At 43.9% G+C, this 25,488-nt stretch overlaps 1 protein-coding gene across 3 annotated transcripts in view; it reads left to right on the top strand.

The window, feature by feature from the left end:
• Positions 1 to 21,876, top strand: part of LOC119977085 (proteasomal ATPase-associated factor 1-like) — a 37,301-nt gene extending 15,425 nt beyond the window's left edge. For 2 of the 3 annotated variants that reach the window (XM_038817668.1, XM_038817667.1), the window contains 8 exons: positions 167 to 265; positions 4,211 to 4,361; positions 5,409 to 5,603; positions 8,978 to 9,069; positions 10,916 to 11,031; positions 19,118 to 19,200; positions 19,669 to 19,751; positions 20,237 to 20,337. In XM_038817668.1, the coding sequence (XP_038673596.1) occupies positions 167 to 265; positions 4,211 to 4,361; positions 5,409 to 5,603; positions 8,978 to 9,069; positions 10,916 to 11,031; positions 19,118 to 19,200; positions 19,669 to 19,751; positions 20,237 to 20,314 (897 nt within the window). In that variant the 3' untranslated portion in view covers positions 20,315 to 20,337. Of the gene's footprint in view, positions 1 to 166; positions 266 to 4,210; positions 4,362 to 5,408; positions 5,604 to 8,977; positions 9,070 to 10,915; positions 11,032 to 19,117; positions 19,201 to 19,668; positions 19,752 to 20,236 lie in introns of all 3 variants that reach the window. The other variant, XM_038817666.1, reaches the window with a different exon arrangement.
• Positions 21,877 to 25,488: the final 3,612 nt, after the last annotated feature.

Here is a 25,488-nt window from a genome sequence, read left to right as displayed (position 1 = left end):
TCACTTTTAGTGATTTCATTTTTGAAAAAAGTAACATTTTGTTTTAGCAGGTGTGAGTTGCATAACAGATTCTGGTGTTCTGATTTTGTTCAACCTGATGTTTCAAAGTAAAAGTTTGTATTTTCCAGAATTACAATGTTACCTTTTTCAATCTTTCTCTCTCTAGATAGCCAGCATGGATATTTCTAGTGGTGGAGGGCTCGGAGTATCTTGCAGTACAGATGGAACAATGCGGATCTGGCAGGCTAATAATGGAGAACTGAGGGTTTGTATACCTTTACTTATTTTTACTTATTAATATTGTTGATAATTTACAGTAGATTCATGGAAAGAATTTTGTTCAAACAATTTCCTTTAGATTTGGTAAACACTTGACCAAGTAGTGATATTTTATTGTTCATTAGAAAGAGTGCGTGACCGTTTCATTCTGATTTGAATTATGAATCACTTTAACATTAAGCATCAAACCAAATTGTGGGCTTTGAATAACTTGAGGGCGTGGCAATTTTCTATTGAAACATTTCAGTTTGTGTAGATAATGGCGGGTATCCAGAGGAGATTATTAAGCCATAATCACATTATCAATTTATAACTGTTATTGGTGAATCTTGAGATAAGACTCCTGCCTTGTAATCCCTCTGGCGTACCCATTATAATTTGTTAAAGCTGGTCCCACAATGTGCAAATAATTTAGTGACATTTTTGTTGCACCTGTTCTGGTACCAATGCAAATTGGATAGGCAGATACTTCATCAGTAGTGACAACCATACAAAGGATTCAGTGTTATAACATAATCATTGGCAGTTCATCCAGGATCATCAGAAGTTGACCTCTGGATTTCCAGTGGCGGCTATGTAGTGAACGGTCACGCACGCGGTGACTCCCGCCAGGGTACTTGGTTTTTTGTCACTTTCTGCCAGTTTATGGGCAATTGTTTGGAGGAAATTGGTGCAGTTTGATGGAACAGGACCCTCTCTTTTGAGTAAAGTCCAGTAAAAATAGCAGAAGTCAGGCAAGGGGTCATTGCCAGGCTCAAATGTTTCCCGAGCCTCAGCAGGGGAGAACGTGGCAGTGGTTTCTGGGCAAAGCGTGCGGTGTTTAATAAGGCCGTACTGTATAAGAGCAATGTAGGTTCGGTGTGGTGTACCCACTTGTCTGAGGGTGACTTTCAAGGACAGAGACTATTATTTTGACGCACCGCAAGATGCGAATGAGTTTGTCAAGCACGGACAGGGGGTTAACCTAAGCGCTTAAGGACGATGGAGTTTGTGTATATTTTGGAGGATTTTTGCAATATTGGAGAGGGCTTAGTGCTGTGCTTGGGCTTATTGGTGGGTGTTCGTTTTGGCCCTAGGTAGAGTGCTTTTTCGAAGGGTCAGTGTAGACACGATGGGCCAAATGGCCTCAAATGCTTCAGTAACCTTCTCTGGGGCAGAAATTATCCCACCACCCGAGTCTCTGACCTGCATTATTTCCAGGGATGCTGCCTGCAGCCTCAACTGGTGAGCCAACCGACGATTAGCTTTCTCCCTTTATTCATTAAAAAGTCCCCCTCGAGCAACACAGGCTGGAACGTTTCTCCAGATCGTCAACCATGGCCTTTAGCACTGTAGGGATTCAATAGAAAATTGAGTTAGTAGGAGATTCTCCATTCTCTAACCCAGTTCCCCCACCCCAGCGCCATTTAAAGCATCCTATCACCACCCCTATTGTGATTGTGGAACAGCACAAACTGAAGAATGAAACTGATACGCTCTTGGTCCATATGCTTCAAGTATCTCCTGGAAGAAGTTGGTGGCCCACGATCCGGTTGATAACTAGGAATGAGAGGGGGTTAAATGGCCCAGTAAAAAGATCCTGGGTGTTTGCACAGTGCCCCAGATGTGCGTACTAATGTCCTGAGCTTGGGTTATTTCCAACTGAACAAAGATGTCCATTGTCTCTGCTTTTGTTTGCCTGAGCAATCGAGCCGTTGACCATTGTGTTGACGTTGTCTCGTATAGGGTGTCCTCCTATCCAGGTGACCTGTTGCTATAATTACGGACTCTCCAATGGGGGGCAGATAATGAAGCAGCTCAGGAAGTTTGGCTCCTTTTCGGGGTATAAGTTAAATCTGGGCGAGTGATTTTTTTTTTTCCGGAACCCCCCCCCGGGTAGGGATGCTGATTTGGGGAGGCTGCCATTCCATCCGGCCAAGACTAACTCCTGGTATCTGAGTATCCAGGTGGCCCATCATTGGGCCATACTCCATTAACTTAACTTTTGTAGTCTGCAGCCAGCACAGTGGTGCAGTGGTAGCACTGCAGTCTCACGGCGCTGAAGTCCCAGGTTCGATCCCGGTTCTGGGTCACTGTCCGTGCAGAGTTTGCACATTCTCCCCGTGTCTGCGTGGGTTTCGGCCCCACAACCCAAAGATGTGCAAGGTAGGTGGATTGAGCACGCTAAATTGCCCCTTAATTGGAAAAATGAATTGGGTACTCTAAATTTATAAATAAAACTTTTCTGGTCTGGTTATAGCACCCTCCTTTTTCCACAGTCAGGTTCTTTTCGAGCCCGGTTGTGATAGCCACTTTGAAGATTTGTAATCAGTTTAGGCAGCATTTAAACTGGGCTGACTGTCGTTGTTGGCTCCAATCTGCAGGAACCATAGGTTTGTGGCGTCTGGCTTAGATTCTTCATTTAGGGCATGGGAGAGGGAAGGGTTGGAAAGGTTTAGAGACACACTTCTGGAGGATAGGTTTGCCCATCTAGGCGAGTTGTTACAGATGTTCCAGCTCCTAAGAGGGAATGTTTTCAGGTGTGTGATTTTTTTTTACGCAAGGAGCTTCATTCATTTCCCCGGTATTGTCGCCTTCGTTTACGGACAGGGTCCTGTCCTTGGCCGAATTAGGGGAGGGTAAGATTTTGGGTGTCTCTGGACAGATGTTGGCGACTGAGCAGGCATCAGTGGAGGAAGTGGGAGGGTGAGATTGGTTTGTTCTTTGAGGGGGTGATCATAAGACATAGGAGCAGAATTAGGCCATTTAGCCCATCGAGTCTGTTCCACCATTCAATCATGGCTGTTAAGTTTCTCATCCCTATTCTCCTGCCTTTTCCCCGTAACCTCTGATCCCCTCATTAATCAAGAACCTACCTATCTCTGTCTTAAAGACACTCAGTGATTTGGCCTCAACATTCTTCTGCGGCAAACTGTTCCAAAGATTCACCACCCTGTGGCTGAAGAAATTCCTCCTCATCTCAGTTGTAAAGGATCGTCCCTTCATTCTGAGGCTGTGGCCAGACTCTTTACAGGGTCAACTTCACAGTTGACTAATATGCAAGGTTAAGCGTGATCCAGTTCAAGGTGGTGCACAGGACACACCTGATTATCGCGCATATGAGTGAGTTCTTCTCGGGGGTGGAGGATAGGTGTGAGCGGTGCTATCGGGGGCCGCCGAATCACACGCACATGTTTTGGTCTTGCCCCAAGCTTGTTAGTTTCTGAGTCTCCTTTTTTGATACAATGTCAGGAATTTTGGGCGTTCAGCTGGAGCCATGCCTGTTGGGTGGCCATTTTTGGAGTCTCGGGTTCGCCGGTGCTGCAGATGGGGACGAGGGCAGATGTCCTAGCCTTCACCTCGCTAATAGCCCGGAGGCAAGTTCTGCTTGGTTGGAGGTCCGCGGTGCTGCCTAAAGCCTTGGCTTGGGGGACCTAATGCAACTTTTGCACCTGGAGAGGATACACCATGAGGGAATTGGTGGAAGGATTGTACCCAAGTTATGTGGAGGTGCCGGCGTTGGACTGGGTGAGCACAGTAAGAAGTCTTACAACACCTGAGGAAGTAGCAGTGCTCCAAAAGCTAGTGATTTGAAACACCTGTTGGACTTTAATCTGGTGTTGTAAGACTTCTTACTCTACTCGAGTTGGCAGACCTTCATCTCCTTTTTCAGGGAACTGGTTACCGTCAACTGTTTTCGGGGGGGTCTTTTGTTTTGTCTTTGTGGGGGATGAGGGAGACACTGGGTAGGTGTACTTCTGGAATAATATGGGGAATTTGTTGTATTGTTGTGTTTGTAATAATGAAAATACTGTTTGAATAAAATTATTTAAAAAAAAAAGAAATTGATCTCTTACAAATAACAGTTGACGTTCCAAAGTGTGTGCGTATTTGTGTGTATGTGAATCGGAAGAATTCATATATCTAATCCATTATTGATTTTAATTTTTAGAGAGATCTGGTTGGCCATGTATTTGATGTGAATTGTTGTAGATTCTTTCCATCTGGCATTGTGGTTCTAAGTGGAGGAATGGACGCTCAGCTAAAGATATGGTCTGTTGAAGATGGAAATTGTTCTGTCACTTTCAGTGGACACAAAGGAGGTATACAGAACTATTACCTGAGTTTCATTGAGAAGAAAATTAACATTTAGCAAGGATTCTGAAAAAATTATCTTTTTTTTTTAAATTACTTTTTCTACAAGTTCAGATTTAGATTTTTGAGCAATAAAAACTTTTTATTGAAAACTTATCGAGGTTACATTCAGTTCCTGCTGCAGCAGTCTTTGACTTTCCTTCGATCCCTCTAGAAACTGAATGCGTCTCACAAAGCCAATCTGGAGCAAGTGAAAAAAATTTTTTTTAAAAAAAAAACACAACTTGAACTTGGGGCTGGCTGGTTGAAAATTATCCTTTGAGGCATTGGGTTATGTCCCCAATTCAAGCACTCTTAACAAATAAAATTCTCCACTGTTAGCAGCTTGCAGGTACAATTGAATCATTTGGAAAATAACTTAATCTTTGTCTATTCAAAGCCTGTCGTAAAGACATAAACATGAGTGTTACTCCTGCTTAAGTATAATCCAAAATAACAACTAAACCCAAGAATACTATAAAAGCCATCATTGCTACTCTGCAGTTCTGCTGTGACGCATGCAGTCACTTTTCAGGTCTGTCACAAGGAGCACTTCTCAACATCTCTCGTGCCAATGAGTAACAGCACCTGCAATCTTCTGAGTTAGTCTAAATGATGCACAATATTTTATGAAGACAGTTACGAGCCTTTATTATTTATGGCATTGCATTATACATTCAAATTGTTATGCCGATTTAAATCTAAAATTTTCTGGTTACACTGTTTTATTTTCAACCTGTAAAACATGCACTTGTTCACTGCAGATATTTTTTAACTTCGGGAATAAATACACCCCCCAAATCATTCTCTTATTAATGGTGGTGAATGATAATAATTATCAAAAACGTAGGCGCATTCTACATGTAATTCCAACTTTGCAGTGTAAAGAGATTTCATTTTACTTGTATAGTTGTCTTTTGACTCCTATTCTGCAAAACAGAAGACATTACCTGTATTAATGTTAAAGAAAGACATTTATTTAAAGTTGAATTTTCTTTCAATTGATTTTTGAAAAGGTATTCTTGATACGGCAATTGTAGAACGTGGACGAAATGTAATCTCAAGCTCCAGGGATGGAACGGCAAGATTGTGGGATTCTGGCATGTCCTCTTGCCTTGCAGTTCTAGCCGATTGTGGGACTCCCATTAATGGTTGTTCACTTGGTGTTGCTGAAAACACAGTGAATTTGGGTTCTCCTGAGCAATCACCAAGTAAGTAAACTGTTGTACCCAGCTCCCCAACTTATTCCAGTAGATACTTGAAGCAAACAGACCAGGAATATATGAGTTTCATTCTCCAGTTTGTGCTGTTGCACAACCTCAATAGAGGGGGTGATAGGGTGCTATAAATGATCCTGGGGTGGGGGAACTGCGTTAGAGAATGGAGAATCTCCAACTCACTCAATTTTCTATTGAACCCCTACAGTGCAGAAGGAGGCCATTCGGCCCATCGAGTCTGCACTGACCACCCGAAAGAGCACTCTACTTAGGCCCACTCTCCCACCCTATCCCAGTAACCCTGCGCATTGACCACGGCCAATCCACTTAACCTGTACATCTCTGGAACGTGGGAAGAAGCTGGAGCTTCTGGAGGAAACCCACACAGACACTGGGAGAATGTTCAAACTCCACACAGACAGTCTTCCAAGACGAATCGAGCCTGGATCCCTGGTGCTGTGAGGCAGCAGTGCTATCCACTGTGCCATTGTGCTGTTGAAACTATGGGATGGAAAAGTTTGTAACTGTACCTTTTTAAAAGGCTGGTGTGCTCGATTCATCAACAAGTGAATTTTGCAAACATACTGCAATCTCCTTTTTAATGCAGCAGATAAAATCATAATCCATAATGTTATTAATCTCTCTCTCTCTCTCTCCCACTTGCTCTGCTTTCGAATGTGTTCCTCGCTGCCTCCTGCAATATTCCCTCAATATCTTTGGTCCACCATCCAGGAATTTCTGATTATGTCCCTGAAGATTCGCCAGGATAATTTTTCTACTTTAAAGCAAATATACAAGTGCAGGTTATTGTTGCAGTTCATTGCTTCCAAATGTTGCCACTCTCCCAGGGTTTCCACGGAAGTCGTAGCAAATGAGTTGGACATTTAAACCACACATTCTTTACTATACTTACCAGTGCGTTTTCAGTATTTGTTCAAATTGCAAGTACTACTTTGGCCATGTTCAGATTGGCCATTTACAATTATTTGTTTTCATTTAAATTTAAGTTATGCTGTTAAGTATACAAAGCCATCAAGTGTTGGGGAAATACTAGGGCTGAGGTTTTTTTTTGTTGAAAGTCAACCATGATTTATGGGATGAAGGGTTGTCTTATGAGGAAAGGTTGGGCTTATACTTATTGGAGTTTAGAAGAATGAGAGGTAATTTTATTGAAACATAAATTCTAAAGATGCTTGATAGGGTAGATGCTGAGGGGAAGTTTCATATCGTAGTGAAACTAGAACTAGGGGGGACAGTTTAAAAATAAGGGGTCTCATTTGAAACAGATGAGGAAGAATTTCTTGAATCTGAGTCATTAGTCTTTGGTAGTCTCTTCCACCAAAATGCTGGATCATTGAATATATTCAAAGCTGAAGTCCTGCTCCTCGGCCATGTGTTCTAGGGAGGAGATGCTCTGGCTGATTTTGTAATCCAGCTCTTGGTCTGTAACATTGTAGGTAGCAGATGAGTAACATATCAGATCGAATGGCGGAGCAGACTCAATGGGCTGAATGGTCTAATTCTGCTCCTATATCTTATGAACTTAGACATCATTTTGGTTGACAAGGGAGTTGAGGGTTATGGGGGGCAGGCAAGAAAGTGCTGATAAGTTCACAATAGAATCAACCATGATATTATTAAATGGTGGAACAGGCGCAATGGGCCTAATAGCCTGCTTCTGCTCCTATTTGTTATTTCTTACATATTGCCTCAAGTAAAAGTCTTGTGTGTGTCTCTTGACTCTGTTGCTGGGGTCCGAATGGAGATGCCCTGGATAGCCTTGTGGTAGTGATTGAATGCTGTTGTCTCAGTTCTGTCTCCTGAGGCAGAAGATAATTTTCAGTCTCTGCTGTTAGTCTGCCCTTTCAGATAAAAATGAAGGCTCTCATAGGGGTGGGATGGCAGTTTGTTACATATTTTTTCTTCTGGTTTTGTCTCAAATTTGATCCTGGGTTCTGCAACCCTGAACTTGATTTTTAAAACTGCTGTTCATTTTTCAATAAAATATTACGGTTAGCTGCTTCTGCAACACTGCACTGTTACTTCCACAGACAGTCCATGGGCCCCCACTCCCTGTGATCTGAATCTAGAGGTTAATGCACCTGGAGGCCCTGCTGCTTGTTTTCATGCATTTGGAGTGCTGGTAGCCCAGATCGGAGTCTGCATATTGGAGGTGAGAACTCTTGAAAGAGTGTGAGTTCCCTCCAGTTATATACAGAGATGGCAATCAGAACTATTAGCCCTGGAAGCGCATAAATAGAGAGCCCGACTGCTCAGTGCACAAACAAAAACTTGAGTTGCAGAATGTAATCCCTAAACACCAATAAAAATCCTGAAATCCAATGTAATAAAAATGAACTTAATTTATTCTGTCACCTTGAAGCAACGGCCCTGATCGTAGGCCTTTATTCAGGGCTGTTTTGCTGTTATATGAGTTTTTGATTTGTTAAGCTTTTTTATGCAGCTGTGTCAGCTTTTTAAAAAGTCATGAGCTTTACTGAGATTTGTAGGTTGGCACGTATGCAGCTCCACAGTGGAATGGTGAAAACTCTCATGATGCATCCTTCGCACACAAAACACAGGATCTGTCAACAGCAATTCAAAAATCTTTAATACCCAAGTCCAAGTGAAATTTGCAACCCAAATTTTAGGCTCTAGTTAGAAGGGCAAGTCTATTTTGGCGACATTTCTGGCAGACGTTTCCTACATTATGGCACATCATGTATTTTCTTGTTGAATGAGAGATGATTTCATTGAAACATAAAAGATTCTAAAGGGTCTTGACAGGGTAGATACTGAGAGGTTGTTTCCCCTGACTGGTGAATCTAGAACACTGGAGCCTTGGGGTTAGGGATCAATCATTTATGACAGAGATGAGGAGAAATTTCTTCACTTGAAGAGTTTTAAATAATTGGAATTTTCTACCCCAGAGGATTGTGGATAACTCCATTGTTGAGCATATTTAAGGATGAGATCGATAGATATTTGGTACCTCAGAGAATCAAGAGATATGGGGAACTGGCAGGATAGTTGAGTTGAGGCTGAACATCAGCCATGATCGAATTGAGTAGCGGAGCAGCACCTGGCAGCTGAATGTTCTACTCCTATTTCTTGTTTTCTTACGCTGTATTATGTATTTTATTTCTTGCTTTGTATACCATTGTGAAGAAGAAAAATGGTAGGTGAAAACTGTGCAATGTATAAGTGGCCAATATTGTGGTATCTGCGGAATAGTAAAAGATGGCTTTCAAAAAAAAAAGTTGAGGACTTCAAAAATGTTTGCACATCTATATAATTGCCTTAATTCATGTAAGAAATATTATTCCTTTCACATTCATTCATTTGAAACCAAACTATGTGCTTCCCAGGTGAACGTGAAATAGGGACTGAGGGAAAATTATTACTTTTAGCCCGTGAAGACAAAAAACTGCAAAGCATTGGACTGCTCAGTAGGCAACCAGTAAGTGTGTTTTATTGTTTAGAAGCTTGTGTGGTTGTGCCCACTAACATTGTATGTTAACCTGCTGACATCAATTGAGATTGTGCATACAGTAATAAAATAGAAAAAACGCAAATGTAAAATAGCTTTTGAGCCCTTGGGCGATACCAAAGTACTTTACAACCCATTGGGTATTCTTGAGGTGTAATTACAGTTGTAGAAGAGGAAACATGGCACCAATTTGAGCACAGCAAGCTGGCAAAAATGAAATAATGACCGGATGATCTGTTCAGTTGACGTTGCTTGAGGGATAAATATTTGATTAGTCAGAATGTTCTCAGTTTTTGAATTATGTTATGAATTTCTAATTCATACATACATTTCTAATTTAAGGATATTCATATTTACTTTTAAACCAAGCATCTAATTAGGGCAAAACCGAGAACGCCATAAACCTCACCGGAAGATGAGATATAATTATATAATTAAAGGCATGCGTGTAATTAGTATGTAAGCCTGGATCCCAGGATGATTGGAATTGGGGGGATACTGAAGCTATGACTGAAGTAAACTGATTGAGACTTTATAAACAAAGGCCAAAAGTACCGAAGCAAGGAAGGTATACTACACTTTTGTTAGTCACAGCTGGAGCAGCATGATCAATTCTCACACTACATTTTTTTGAAAAAAGCCGTGGAGCCGTGCAAGGATTATTTACTGGAATGGTACCAGGATGCAAAACTTGCACGGAGTTATTGTGTGAGAGATTGGAGAAGCTGAGATTGTTCTCCTTGGAGCAGAGAAGATTAAGGGGAGGAATTTAAAGAGATATAAAAGTGGTGAAGTATTTTGATAGAGCAAATAAGGAAAAATGATTTCCAGTGACAGAAGGGTCATAGATCTAAGGAAGTTGGCACAAAATCCAGAATTGAGATGAAGAGCATGTTTTTTAATCCAGTGAGTTATGCAGTGTCTGAAAGGGTGGTGGAAACAGATTCACAAATGATTTTCGAAAGGAAATTGGATAAATACTTAAGGGGAAACATTTGCCGGACTATAAGGAAAAAGGGTGGGCAGGTGGGACTAATTGGATAGCCTTTCAAAGAGCCAGCACAAGAGGCCTCCTGTGTTGTATTGGTTAATGATTTGGTGTACTGAGCAGAAGCCAATGTAAGTATGATATAGTTTACATAAACTACATTATGAAAATAACACACATTCCAGTGAGGGATATGGAACAAAATAATCATAATTCTAACTCCTAACAGTAGGAAGGGTCTGTGCAAGGAAAAAGGCCTCCTTCCTCTTCTGTACTGTTGAAACTGTTTGTATATAATTGTTTAAATATTTATTTACTGTAGGAAATACCTTGTGGAAATTGAAGTCTTAATGTAAATTAATATTTACATTGTATTGTCACAGACCACCACAATGCATGTGCTCATATGAGTGCCTGGAGCCATTTTGTGTTCTTGTTTAATATGGTTTAATCTGGTGGATCGTGTCATGAATCGTTCGCAGAGGGATTGTTGTTTCCTAAGGGAAATTAAATTTACTAGGTAATTTGAGCTGCAAAGCTCTGCTTGTCTCTAAGCATTCCTTTTGGTCAAGAGAGCTTAAAAATGATTTTTTCTTTTTGCAAAAGGAAAGAGGAGCTGATAAAAAACAAGATATCAGGTGTTTTCTGAGCCATTTCTTGGAGATTGAAATGAGCTTTGCTGCAGGCAAACTGGAGTAGAATCAATGTTTCCTCTTGTGACAGCTCTTTAAATCTAGATATGTCATCAAATGTTTCAAAGCCTTAATATTTTCCATGTAAAAGAATGCAGACAAATCTGACACATTTCTCTCTATTGTGAATTTCCAGATATTTATGTTTGAGGGATCTGATGCTTTCAACTGTTGTACATTCCTTTCAAGTACATATATCCTTGCAGGAACACAGGACGGTAACATTTATCAGCTAGATGTTCGAAACACAAAGTAAGTATGCTGTGTCACAGTACATTAAATCAATTTGGTGATTAGCCTGGATGTTCCCTTTTTTAAAAACAAATCCTTCAGAAGTGCATAATTGATTAATGGTGGGAAATGGTATTCCAGAAAGATCTGTGCTGGAACTGTTGTTCACTATTTGCACAAATAATTTGGACCTGGGAATCGGAAGACAATTTCAGAATTTGGGGGGGTCGTGTAATGTGAGCACGTAGTGACTGCGTTTTTGCGAGCTCTGGTGCTGCTAATTTTTTTATCCTTTTTTTAAAATCTGAATACGCAACCCTTATTTACGTGTTCCCAGTGTGTGAGTGTCCCGTGCTATGTACCTGGAAGATCCTGGCTAGATTTCGGAAATAGGGAATCTAGCTAAGTTTAAAAATTCTTGTTTAATTGATGTGACCGGAGATGGCTTGAATATGGCCCAGCTTGCAGTGGTGGTTTTGCTGGTGAGCGGATCTGAGCTTTGGAAACACTGTCAGCGTCGGGATGATGCCTGCCATTGTGATTGAAGTTGTGGATAGATGTCATAGAGTCATAGAAACAGGCCCTTTGGCCCAGCTTGTCCATGCCGCCCAGTTTCTAGCACTAAGCTTGTCCCATTTGCCTGCATTTGGTTCATATCCCTCTATGGTCCATATCCCTCAATACCCTCCCTGCCCATGTAACCGTCTAACTGTTTTTTAAAGGAAAAAATTGTACCTGCTTCTACCACTGCCTCTGGCAGCTTATTCCAGATGCTCACCACCCTCTGTGTGAAGAAATTTCCCCTTTGGTCTCTTTTGTATCTCTCCTCTCTATGTCCTATGTCTTCTAGTTATAGACTCCTCTACCTTTGGTGAAAAGATGTTGACTATCTACCTCATTATTTTATAGACCTCTATAAGATCACCCCTAAGCCTCCTACGCTCCAGGGATAAAAGTCCTAGCCTATCCAGCCTCTCCTTATAGCTCAGACCATTAAGCCCTGATAGCACCCTTGTAAATCTCTTCTGCCATCTTTCTAGTTTAACAATATCCTTCCTATAATAGATTGACCAGACTGAACACAGTATTCCATGTGTGGTCTGACTAATGTCTTGTACAGCTTCAACATGACGTCCCAACTCCTGTATTCCGTATTCTGACCATAAAACCTCGCATGCTGAATGCCTTCTTCACCGCCCTGTCCACGTGCAACTCCGCCTTCAAGGAGCTATGAACCTGTACCCCTAGATTTATTTGTTCTGCAACTCTCCCCAACTCCCTACCATTAACTGAGTAGGTCCTGCCCTGATTTGATCTACCAAAATGCATCACCTCACATTTATCCAAATTAAACTCCATCTGCCATTCATCGGCCCACTGGTCCAATTGGTCACGATTCTGTTGCAATCTTACATAACCTTCTTCACTATCCACTATGGTGTCATCTGCAAACTTACTAACCATGCCTCCTAAATTCTCATCCAAATCATTAATATATATAACAAATAACAGTAGACCCAGCACCGATCCCTGAGGCACATCCCTGGTCACAGACCTCCAGTTAGAAAAACAACCCTCCACAACCACCGTTTGGCTTCGGTCGCCAAGCCAATTTTGTATCCAATTGGCTACCTCACCCTGGGTTCCGTGAGATTTAACCTTTTGCAACAACCTACCATGCGGTACCTTGTCAAAGGCCTTGCTGAAGTCCATGTAGACAACATCAACTGCACTGCCCTCATCTATCTTCTTGATTACCCCTTCAAAAAACTCAATCAAATGAGTGAGACATCACTTTCTCCTTGCAAAGCCATGCTGACTTTCCCTAATTAGTCCTTGCCTGTCCATATGCCTGTAGATCCTGTCAATCAGAATACCTTCTAACAATTTACCCACTACAGAAATAAGGCTAACCGGTCTGTAGTTCCCAGGCTTATCCCTACAGCCCTTCTTAAACAAAGGCACAACAAGGGCTACCCTCCAATCTATAGGCACCTCTCCTGTCGCTGTCGATGATTTAAATATCTCGGCTAGAGGGCCAGCGATTTCCTACCTAGCCTCCCACAACGTCCTGGGATATATTTCATCAGGTCCTGGGGATTTATCTATCTTGATGCGCTTTAATACCTCCGGCACCTCCTTTTCTGTAATATGGGCAGGTCTCAAAACATCACTTTTTATTTCCCCAATTTCCCTAACATCCGTGCCTTTCTCAACAGTAAACATTAACGAGAAATATTAATTTAGGACCTCTCCCATGCCTTGTGAATCTGCACATAGCTGACCTTGTTTATCCTTAAGAGGCCCTACCCACTCCCTAGTCACCCTTTTACCCTTTATGTATTTGTAAAAGCTCTTTGGATTTTCCTTTGCCTTATCTGCCAAGACAATCTCACGTCCTCCTTTTTGCCCTCCTGATTTCTCTTGATAATTTTGGCTTCTTGGCATGGGTTATTGGTGCTCACATTGATGAAGTGCGAGATATCCTTAAGAGAACGATTGGGTTTGGGGGGGGGGGGGGGGGGGGGGAGAATTCTGTCAGACAACAGGGCAGTCCTCTTGGTGGGGGCTCACCTTCGGTCCTTGGGAATGTCAAATGCTATCAGATCTGCTGTGATTTTCCAGCATTTTCTCTTTTGGATCCTTTTATCCTATCATTGTTAATGCGAGGGATAGACCGACCGTAATGATTTTGATCTGAACCAGCCGTATGAATATTTGCTGGTCGTCTCTACAAATATGTATATTTTAATCAATTTAGAATGCCTAATTATTTTTTTTCCAATTAAGGGGAAATTTAGCCAATCCACCTAGCCTGCACATCTTTAGGTTGTGGGGGTGAGACCCACGCAAAAACAGGGAGAATGTGCCATCATCATCCCACATATTTGTAGAGAAAGGGCGGCAGAATGTGCAAACTCCACATGGACAGTGAGCTGGGGCCAGGATCGAACCCAGGTCCTCAGCGGCGTGAGGCAGCAGTGCTAACCACTGTATCACCGTGCCGCCCTTTCTCTACAAATATGTGGGATGATGATGGCTCTATACTGTGCTGCTTTTTGGGGATTTGTTACGTCTTGTGGATATATGTAAGAGTATCCTCTTAGAGTTAATGTCTTAGCATATTTTTTCTGTATTTCTTTTTGTTATTTTGGGGTTAAAGAATCGTTGACTGGCTCCTGTCAAGGGAAAGGCAGATCTTATGTGAGGGAAAGAGGTTATGATGTACTATTGTCGCCTGTGGTATAATTGGAGTTGGGGGAATATGTGTCTTCAATTCTTATCCTATATCTTCTTTGACTGATTGAGTATTCACTACATGTGAAGGTGTACACCAGTTTACCATGTTTTCATGTCCTTATCCTCTTTTCCGTCATCCTCCAATGTATCTGTGTATTTTTCCTGGTGCAAGCAAAGGCATCGATTTTAATGATTGGGCGGCACCAACTGTATTATTATTCTCCTGTCTTTTACTATATTCATATATGTTGAAGCATTTATACTGTCCCAATGCTGAGGATTTATTGTGTTATTTGTAAAAATTAGAAAGCCCTAATAAAAATATATATTTGAAAAAAATTTGCAGATGACACCAAGTTGTGCGACTGAAGTTAATACAGAAGAGAACTGCAAATAAAAATGTGGAATTCCCACTATAGGGAGCAGTTGAGATAATTAGCATTGTTACATCAAGGGGAAGCTAGGTTAGCAGAAGGGGAGAAAGGACTAGTGACACCCAGTGCTCCCTTTGTTCTCTCGTGATCCATCGCCACTCTGTCGACCCCTAAGAGCCATTGCCAGATGCTCTATTGCTAATGCAAACAACAGCGGCGACAGCGGGCACCCATGCCTTGTTCCCATGTGCAGTTCAAAGTTTCGTGAGCCCATGTCGTTGATCCTCACACTCCCCCCTCGGTGCCGCATATAACAGGTGAACCCATGCCACAAACTTCGGCTAAACTCAAACCTTCCCAGGACCTCAAACGGGCCACTCCACCCGGTCAAATGCCTTCTCCGCGTCCATGGACACCACTACCTCCGGTACCTTGACGGGGTCATGACCACCTTTAACAGCTTCCTATTTTACGAGAAAACTGCCTGCCCTTTGCGAAGCCTGTCTGGTCCTCCGCAACCACCCCCGGGACACATCCTTCCCGCCACCGACTTAGCCAGCACTTTCACATCCGTATTTAACAGCGATATGGGCCTATATGACCCACATTCTAACGTGTCTTTTCTCTTTTCTATTAATATGATCGCTGCCACCTCATAAAACCTACGCCATCCCAATTCGGTGCATATACATTCTACAGTACCACTGGCATCCCCTCTAATACCCCACTCACCATCACATACCTCCCACCCGGGCCCCTCACTTCCTTCGCACTCTCAAACCCCATTTTCTTGCTCATCACAATGGCCACACCCCGCGACTTTGAATCAAACCCAGAGTGGAAAACCTGTCCCAGCCATCCCTTCCTTAGCCTAACCTGGTCCTTCACGCGGAGACGCATCTCCTGCAGAAAGACCACCTCTGCTTTTAAACTTCTTCGGTTCGCAAAGACCCGAGATCTTTTCACCAGTCCATTGAGCCCTCGCATGTTCCATTTTGTCAGCCGTACTGGGGGCTTACGCCTCCATTCCCCTCTACCATCCACCCCTTTTGGCACTACCCCCATTAATTTCACCCTGTACCTGGCCCATCCAAGGTGACCCCTTTCTCCGTTCCTGACCATTTTTCTTCTCCACCATTGCGCGTCGTGCGTTCGCCAGCATTGCCTGTCAGCGTCACAACTCCTGCCCAAAAGCTCTTTCTGCAGACCTCTCCCCCGCCCTCACCTCTTTGTTGTGTGAAGAAGGTTCCCAGCTGACCTCCCTCTCCCCATCCAAACAAAGTCTCATCTCGAGTCACAGGCAGAGTTGGGGGGGGTGGGGGGGGACAACAGCCATCCCCTTACAAACTTCCCACCACTGCTCCCTTTGTCAACCTAACAGAAAAAAAAACAAAACCCCTCCAAATCGGAGGGGGGAAAAAGTTCCCCCTCCCTCTAACCCCCACTCTACCCATATTTGCCATTATTCCAGAGTTCCAGCACCTCCATTTCCCAAGATTGTTCAGTTCTCCCCCAGTTTATGCTCCTTGATAAAGCCATTGGCCGCTTCTGGGGTCCCAAAATAATATTCCCGGCCTTCATAAGTCACCCATAGTTTCGCCGGTTGGAGCACCCCAAACCTGATCTGCCGCCGATAGAACACCGCCTTGACCCTGTTGAACCCCGCACGCCGTTTTGCCAGTTCAGCTCCAATGTCCTGGTATATTCGGGCCTTGTTCCTTTCCCATTCACAGTTCCACTTCTCCCTGGCCCACTGCAAGATCTTTCTTCACAAACTTGTGGAGTTTCATGATCACTGTCCGCAGTGGGTCCCCAGCTCCTGGTTTCTGCCTCCGAGACCTGTGCGCTCTGTCCACCTCTGGGTCCTTGTTCAGCACCCCCTCCGCCACCAGCCCCGCCAGCATCCTCGAAATGTACCTCGTGGCACTCGCACCTTCCATTCCTTCAGGCAGGTCAACTATTCTCAGATGCCTCCTCGACCTGTTTTCCCGCTCCTCCACCTTTGTTCTCAATGTCTTGCAAAGGTCACCTAAAAACCCCACCTCCGCCTCCAATGCCACCATAACCCTCTTGATCTCAGATCTGCGACCCCTGAGTCTCCAGACATTTTCTCCATCCTCTCAGCCCTTCATGGGTGCCACAGCTCCTTCGATGGCCTTCGATCGATTCTCCTGCATCTCCTTCCTCTGCTGGCTAAACTCTTCCTTGATGAAGACTCCACCTGGGGCTTTCCAACTTGCACTGGCCCTTCCCCCTCCACCATCTTTCCACTAGCTGCTGCGCCACAGGTCCCTTCCAACTGCTTGGCCAGGTCTTTCATCCTCTGCTGGGTTTGGTAACCAGCAGACAAGCCGCTCCCAGGGGGGAACATCTCCTTCCACCTTCAGTTACACTTTTCTGTCGAAGTTACACCCGATTTCGGGTAAAAAGAGCTCTTTTCTACGCCTTCCAAGCAGGAGCTGCCCTGTGTGTGACCGTCTTTGAGCAGCAACAGGCTTTATGGAGAGAAGCCCCACCACAACAAATCATTTGTAATATATTTTTAACAGAATTATTTGCAATTCGCTAACAACCTGCATTTATTGAGCATCCATAACACACAAAAATATTCCTAAACAGAAGGAAAAAGGATGCTCAACCAGAAGGGAAATGTGTTTGAGATTTTTAAGAGATTTGGATGAGGAGTTCCAAAGAGTAGCACTGAAGACACTGAATGATCTGCTACTGGTGGTTGAATCAAAGGAGGGATGATACATAGATGCTGGAGGCATTTGGAAGGAGAGAGGGTGACCATGGGATTTATGTGCAATAAATCAGCAGACGCTGAGCTGGAGAACAGTGTGCGACTAATTAAGAACTTATGTGTGACAGTAATTAGATATTTCATGAATCGTGAGAGATGATGTAGTGTGTCTTCAGCATACACACAAAAGCTGACTGCGTGCCTGCAGGTGATGCTGCTGCAGGACAACTATAGATGAAGAACAGAATGCCGAGGATAGATCCTTGGGTAAGTGCGAATGAGAGCAAAAAAGCGATTGCTAGAGATGTGCTCAGATGAGTGTGAATGAAATCATACAAGTCCCATGGGTTGTCCCACAGATACGTTGAAGGAGGATCGAGTGGTCAACTATATGAGGCACTGCAAACAGAAGTATCAGGGTCGAGATGTGGAGTCATCTGGGCTATTTTATGAAAGCATTTTATTTTTCCGTGCTGATAAAAATGGAAAGTTGTTGAGCTAACATGATTCAGCCAGTCACCTGATGCCTTGCAACTGTTTCAAGGTAACAATGGCCACGGGGATAAGGAGTTTGGTCCAGCCAAATAAAGGAAAACCGTTGCAAGTCATAATCTCCCATACTAGTGCAAATGGCCAAAGCATTAGTAGTCCTAACACAATGGTTTCAACAAAGGAAATGGCAGTTAAGATGACCCCATACCGGTGTCTCCAAAAACAAAAGGAATCCCAACTTCAATTTAACACCTAGATTCCAGCTTTGAGAATATACATCCGGTGTCCAACATTGAGGAAGTTCCGGTTTGACGCTCAAAGTGAACGGAACTCCAGTGGGTGTTTACCATCAAGTGGGTGGCAGCAGAAAGACATTGGACCCTCTTCAAATCTGCCAACTGCTGAAACCTCGGAAGTCATGCCTCCAGACCAACTCATTCTACATACCTTCTCCTGTCGTGCAAGCCTCACTCTGGAAAGACAGGAGCACTCTACAGTCAGCCAACCACCCCGCAAAGGAACAATCCTGTTCACTTTTATTCTGGACTCGGGACCCATGTAAAACTGGTGCTTGTATTTTTTTTGTGGTTGTGCCCTGAATTCTTTTCCCTTATCCCCATGAATTGTGTGAGTAAAAAGGGATGGTCGTTGTGAAACCCCTCTCGCTGGTGTAAAAATAAACCAACCCTTTTTATTTTTCCCTTTCTCGGGTTTGCTGTGCCAGTTATTAACAGGGGATTGGAACATTTCCAAATTTAAGGATTGGGGAAAATACGCTACCATTTTTTAAAGGGAGAAATTGATACAAAAGAAAACACCTTTCTGTTTATGGACTGGTAGAGAGTGGAGAAAATTAAGTTTTAAATTGACCCCCCACCCCTGTCCATGATGGCAAGAATAAAGCTCCAGACCGCAATTGTAGAAGAGGTCATTCATGCCTTTGGTTAGGATTGTTATGGTGCAGTGGTAAGGATGGAAGCTGTCCTGTGAAGTTCAGTAAAGGGGCATGGTGGTGGGAGGAGGACTTGGAGAGGAGAAGGAAGGGTTGGGTAGATGGAAGGTAACTATATTAACTTTTATGGAGAGAGGAACAGATCGTGAGGTAAGGAGAAGGTGAGAGTGAGAAGGAGAGTTGCATGATGAAGAATTGAATTTCATAATTTCACATGGATCCTCTCCAGGATCTCTCTAATGTGCCACAATCTCCGGATAGTATGGTGAATGGTAGGAATAAGCTCAATTTGTTTTGTGTTTGCAGAGCTCCCCTACGGCTTATCCATCGATCAGGTGCACCAGTGCTTTCCTTGATGCCCTGTAGAGAAGGCTTTATGGCTAGCCATGGTAAGGTAGCATTTATTTCTCTAGCTATATGTGCATTACACATGCGCGTAGGGGAAAAAAATTGTTGCATCTTAACAAATTTCTCATGTTAGATTATATTAGAGACATGTTTCTGATCACATTGACGCATGGTGATAAGTGGATGTTTTGGGGAACAGAAATAGACATATACATGCTGACACTCAGCGACCAGGTTTGTACATAGACAATGACTGCTTGGTGAATTGCTGGAACATATCTCACACTGATGGATCTGTGTTCCCAACAAGAATTAATATCTTTAGAAGAATTTGGGGGGGAAACTAAAGAGGGAAAACAAATTCTCATTCGAACTGGGAACTAACCTTAAATATAAGATAATATGATTTGTTTATTGAAGCATGATCAAATTATCTGAAACCGTAGCAGATGTAACCTGCAGCCAAGTATTCAAATCCATCTCATTTTGTAACTATATTATTGTTTCAGGTGATGGAAGTTGTTATGTTATCCAACAGGATCAAGATTATGTTATTGAATTTACAGGGCCTGACTGTGACCCCATTTACAAGGTAAGCAAAACAACAATAGCTCATATTTCTTTCAGTGATGGTTGGTCGTGCCAAGCATGAACATAATAAAAAATTAATTTCTCTGAGCTAGGTTTCTAAACTTCTGACTATGAATGTTTGGATTTTTAAAAATTAAAAGTAATTAGTGTGTGCATTTGGAGTTTCGTTGAGACCTGAGGCATGAATTTATGCCTTTTGAATTTTTCTATATGCGTTTGTTTTTAATTCTGAAAGATTGGATGCCGAGATTATTATTTTTCGAGTTAAAATTATCAACTAAATGTCATAGTGGAATTAAAGGTGTTGTAGAATATAATTTAATAACGTAGCAGCTGCATACTCTGCAAAAGTGTTTATGCTCCTGAAAACAGTCCCCACAAGAATTACCAGGAGTAGCAGTTGTTCATCACTCTGTGCTACACCACCATTTTGACATCTCTTCCCATTTTTGTTGTACTTACCTTTTGACACATATTGCATTTCAGGTAGTTTTGTGGGAGAAGTTTGCCTACACATGCTGCAGAGATGGCATTGTGAGGAAGTACCAACTGCTGAATTTCTGAACACTGCATTGTTTACAAAGAGGGTGCTTCAGACGAAGAGCTGCAGCCTCAGATTAACCTTTCAGTTGCCACAACTGCAAAACAACAAAAATCATCTTTGATGGCAAATAATTCAGAGGCTAGGAGCTGCATGTCGTTATGTAATCTCTGGGAATTGCTGCGTCACTCGTACACGTTGACAAGTCAAATGCAAGGGGATGAATTCAACAAAAAAAGTAAATGAAGTTGTGGTTTTGTAATAATAACAGTCATTGTTATGAATCTCAAAATACGCAGCAGGTCAGACAGCATCTGCAGGGAGAGAAACAGCTCTCTGCAGATCCTGTCTGACCTGAGTATTTCCAGCATGCTCTGTTTATATTTTAGGTTTCCAGCATTCTGATTTTTGGTGGTAAAATCATAATACGGTCTCTATTCTTGAAATTTTGTGGGAAAACAATACAGTTTCGTCCAAGGAATTGAACCATGACTACTAAGATAAATGGTGTGGAGATGCCGGCGTTGGACTGGGGTGGGCACAGTAAGAAGTCTTACAACACCAGGTTAAAGTCCAACAGGTTTGTTTGGAATCACTAGCTTTCAGAGCGCAGCTCCTTCATCAGGTGAGAAATGCAATTTGTGTTCATGCTTGACACACAACTGATGGAGCTGTGCTCCGAAAGCTAGTGATTTCAAACAAACCTGTTGGACTTTAACCTGGTGTTGTAAGACTTCTTTCTGAGAAAATAAATGGTGTTCTACAGTTCTATTTTGGCTTTTTTTTTAAATATACCTTGTTGCCACATTGTGAATTTAAGACCACTAGGAATCAATATTGCTTTAATAAATTTCTCAATCTTTTTATCTTTCTCTTGTAATTATGTCTTGTGTATCATTCATCATTTGCTGATCACCAAGAAATTCCTAAATTTCCTTGCCTTAGCTGGGGATTTAATATGAAATATGTTTTTCTTGATGGGCAGTTGTGAAGCCATTTCTTGGACATGCAATGCAGGCAAGGATGCTTTTGTTGTAGCAAAGGGCATACAGATTTGTATACAGACTAAACATCGTGCAACATGCACAATATGTATCAAGAAACTACCTTCCCCAAACAATAATTGTGTTGAACTTTTTGAAAAATCACCTTTCCACTAAGTGTGACTCTAAATAAATATGTTTGCGTATCTCTCAATGTATTGAATTTTAAAGGGACATAAAGAAATGTGGAACACCATTTTTATGTATTGAACATTACTTATTAACCAAGGAAAATTGAGATCTGTTGAGAGAGGTTTGCAGTCCAACCACAAGTTAATATTATTTAGCAATTGTTGCTTATGTAGTAGACTAAAAACGTTTATCATGTAATGTACTTTTTTGAAGACCTGGATTATTTGTCCCCCTCAATCTTTTCTCCATTGGAAGCAGGTCCAATTCAGTTATTTTTTTCTCAAGTCTTCCTGCTCCTCCCTACTCTCCTGCAAGGAAGGTGTCAAGAATTGCTCAATATATATATTGCTTACTTTTATCAAAAATGAATTGCAGCCTAATTTGATTGCAAATAAAATGACTGAAAATTTGTTTGAGAGTTTCATTTAGCCTTGTGGACAGTATCCTTTTGCTAACTGGATAATTTCGATGCTTTTTTTAAATATAATTTTTATTGGAATTTTTTACAGAAAATATAAAACATAACGACAAACAATGAAATGCAAAAAAATAACCCATAATAACTGTAACACCCCCAGACCGTATCGACGCATGTATCACATCCCCCACCCCCCCCAACCCCAATGAACAACAAAAGAACTTAAAAATAAATTTAAATTAAATAAACAAACATAGTCATCGTATGCACCCCCCCCCCCACCTTTCCCTCCCCCTTCCCCCCCTCCCCCCGGGTTGCTGCTGCTACTGTCCCCGTACCCTATCGTTGAGCCAGAAAGTCGAGAAAAGGTTGCAACCGCCTAAAGAACCCTTGTACCGACCCTCTCAGGGCGAATTTGACCTTCTCTAGCTTAATGAAACCCGCCATGTCATTGATCCAGGTCTTCACGCTTGGGGGCCTCGCATCCTTCCATTGTAGCAAGATCCTTCGCTGGGCTACTAGGGACGCAAAGGCCAGCACACCGGCCTCTTTTGCCTCCTGCACTCCCGGCTCCACCCCAACCCCAAAAATCGCGAGTCCCCATCCTGGCTTGACCCTGGATCCCACCACCCTCGACACCGTCCTCGCCACCCCCTTCCAGAACTCCTCCAGCGCCGGGCATGCCCAGAACATATGGGCATGGTTCGCTGGACTCCCCGAGCACCTGACACACCTGTCTTCACCCCCAAAGAACCTACTCATCCTCGTCCCAGTCATGTGGGCCCGGTGCAGCACCTTGAATTGGATGAGGCTAAGCCGCGCATACGAGGAGGAAGAATTAACCCTCTCCAGGGCATCAGCCCATGTCCCGTCTTCGATCTGTTCCCCCAGTTCCACCTCCCACTTAGCTTTCAGCTCCTCTACTGACGCCTCTGATGCCTCCTGCATAACCTTGTAGATATCAGATATCTTCCCCTCTCCGACCCAGACCCCCGAAAGCACCCTGTCGCTCACCCCCCTCGCGGGAAGCAAAGGGAATCCCTCCACCTGCCGCCTAGCAAATGCCTTTACCTGCAGATACCTGAACATGTTCCCCAGGGGGAGCCCAAATTTCTCCTCCAACTCCCCCAGGCTCGCATACCTCCCATCAATAAACAGGTCCCTCAGCTGTCTGATGCCCGCTCTGTGCCAACCCTGAAATCCCCCATCAATGTTCCCCGGGATGAACCTATGGTTCCCCCTTAACGGAGCCTCCATCGAGCCCCCCACTTCTCCCCTATGTTGCCTCCACTGCCCCCAAATCTTGAGGGTAGCCGCCACTACCGGACTCGTATACTTCGTAGGAGGGAGCGGCCACGGGGCCGTTACCAGGCTTGTATCTCCACAGGACGCCCTCTCCATCCATTTCCATGCTGACCCCTCCCCCTCCATTACCCACTTGCGCACCATCGACACATTGGCCGCCCAATAATACCCCGAGAGATTGGGTAACGCCAGCCCCCCCTCCCCCCCCCCCCCCCCCCCCCCCCATCTCTACCCCGCTCCAAGAAGACCCTCTTCACCCTCGGGGTCCCATGCGCCCAGACAAAGCTCATGATGCTGCAAGTCACCCTTCTAAAAAAGGCCCTAGGGATAAAGATGGGCAAACACTGAAAAAGGAACAAGAACCTCGGGAGAACTGTCATTTTGACGGACTGCACTCTACCCGCCAACGATAGCGGCACCATGTCCCACCTTTTAAATTCTTCCTCCACCAGCCTGGTAAAATTAAGCTTATGGAGAGTCCCCCAACTCCTGGCCACCTGCATCCCCAGGTATCTGAAACTCTTCACTGCCCTCTTAAATGGGAGTCTCCCAATTCCCTCCTCCTGATCACCCGGGTGTACTACAAATACCTCACTCTTGCCTAAATTTAACTTATAGCCCGAGAAGCCCCCAAATTCCGCTAACAGCTCCATCACCCCCGGCATTCCCCCTTCTGGATCCGCCACATACAACAGCAGGTTGTCCGCATACAGCGATACACGATGTTCCTCCCCACCCCGCACCAGACCCCTCCATCTCCCTGACTCCCTCAACGCCATAGCCAAAGGTTCAATCGCCAGTGCAAAGAGCAAGGGGGACAGGGGGCACCCCTGCCTGGTCCCACGGTAGAGCCTAAAGTACTCCGATCTCCTTCCATTGGTAACTACACTTGCCATCGGAGCCGCGTAGAGCAGCCTCACCCATTTGATGAATCCCTCCCCGAATCCGAACCGCTCCAGCACCTCCCACAGCTACCCCCACTCAACTCTATCAAACGCTTTCTCCGCATCCAGCGCCACCACTATCTCCGCCTCCCCCTCCACTGCCGGCATCATAATAACATTTAGCAGTCTCCGCACATTCGTGTTGAGCTGCCGTCCCTTGACAAATCCTGTCTGATCCTCGTGTATCACCCCTGGCACACAGTCCTCTATCCTGGTGGCCAGGATCTTCGCCAGCAACTTAGCGTCAACATTGAGGAGCGAGATAGGCCTGTATGATCCACACTGCAAGGGGTCCTTATCCCGCTTCAGGATCAGAGAGATCAGTGCCCGCGACATAGTCGGGGCAAAGCCCCCCCCCTCCCATGCCTCATTGAAGGCTCGCACCAACAGGGGGCCCACCAGATCCGCATACTTTTTATAAAATTCCATCGGGAACCCGTCCGACCCCGGCGCCTTACCTGACTGCATTTGTCCAATCCCCCTGACCAGCTCCTCCAACTCTATCGGCGCCCCCAGCCCCTCTACCAGCTCCTCTTGAACCCTTGGGAACCATAGCCTGTTCATGAAGCTCTCCATCCCCCCTCCCCCCATCGGAGGTTCTGACCGGTACAGTTCCTCGTAGAAGTCCCTAAAGACCCCATTTACTTCTGTCCCCTTCTGCACTACATTCCCACCCCTATCCGTCACTCCACCAATTTCCCTAGCCGCATCTCGCCTGCGGAGCTGATGCGCCAACATCCTGCTCGCCTTCTCCCCATACTCATATGGGTATGAGTACTCATACCCTGCGACCTCCTCCACTGTGTCTCCGCCTTTCTGGTGGTCAACAAGTCAAATTTGGCCTGCAAACTACGCTGTTCCCCCAGCAACCCCTCCTCCGGTGCCTCCGCGTATCTCCTGTCCACATCCAGGAGCTCCCCCACCAGTCTCTCCCTCTCCTTCCTCTCCCTCCTTGCCCTATGGGCCCGGATGGAGATCAGCTCCCCCCGGATGATAATTTCAATGCTTGACTTATCAAATTCAAAAGTTTTTTTCCACAGTAGCATTTGAGGCCCATCCATACTGCATATATGTTACATAGATCTTGTGCTACATTTACTTTTATTCCAACATTAAATTCTGTTTGGCATATCTAATAGTTGGCAAAGAAAGTAAAAATATTCATACATCTCGCTGTCCTTGAAAACAAAAATATATTCAACAAAACACTCCTTGACAATTAAAATCAAATGTCCAACCTCGCTGAAGATCAATCACTTTGAGCGTGCTGTCGTGACACTACTGATGGGCAGGAGCCACCTATATTCTGAATCACTTAACATTACTTTAAAGGGGCCTATGATTATGCATTGTCC

This window comes from Scyliorhinus canicula, chromosome 14 (genome assembly GCF_902713615.1).
Source record: "Scyliorhinus canicula chromosome 14, sScyCan1.1, whole genome shotgun sequence".
In the NCBI taxonomy this organism is placed as follows: Eukaryota; Metazoa; Chordata; class Chondrichthyes; order Carcharhiniformes; family Scyliorhinidae; genus Scyliorhinus; species Scyliorhinus canicula.
This window is presented reverse-complemented; position numbering and strand designations above follow the sequence as displayed.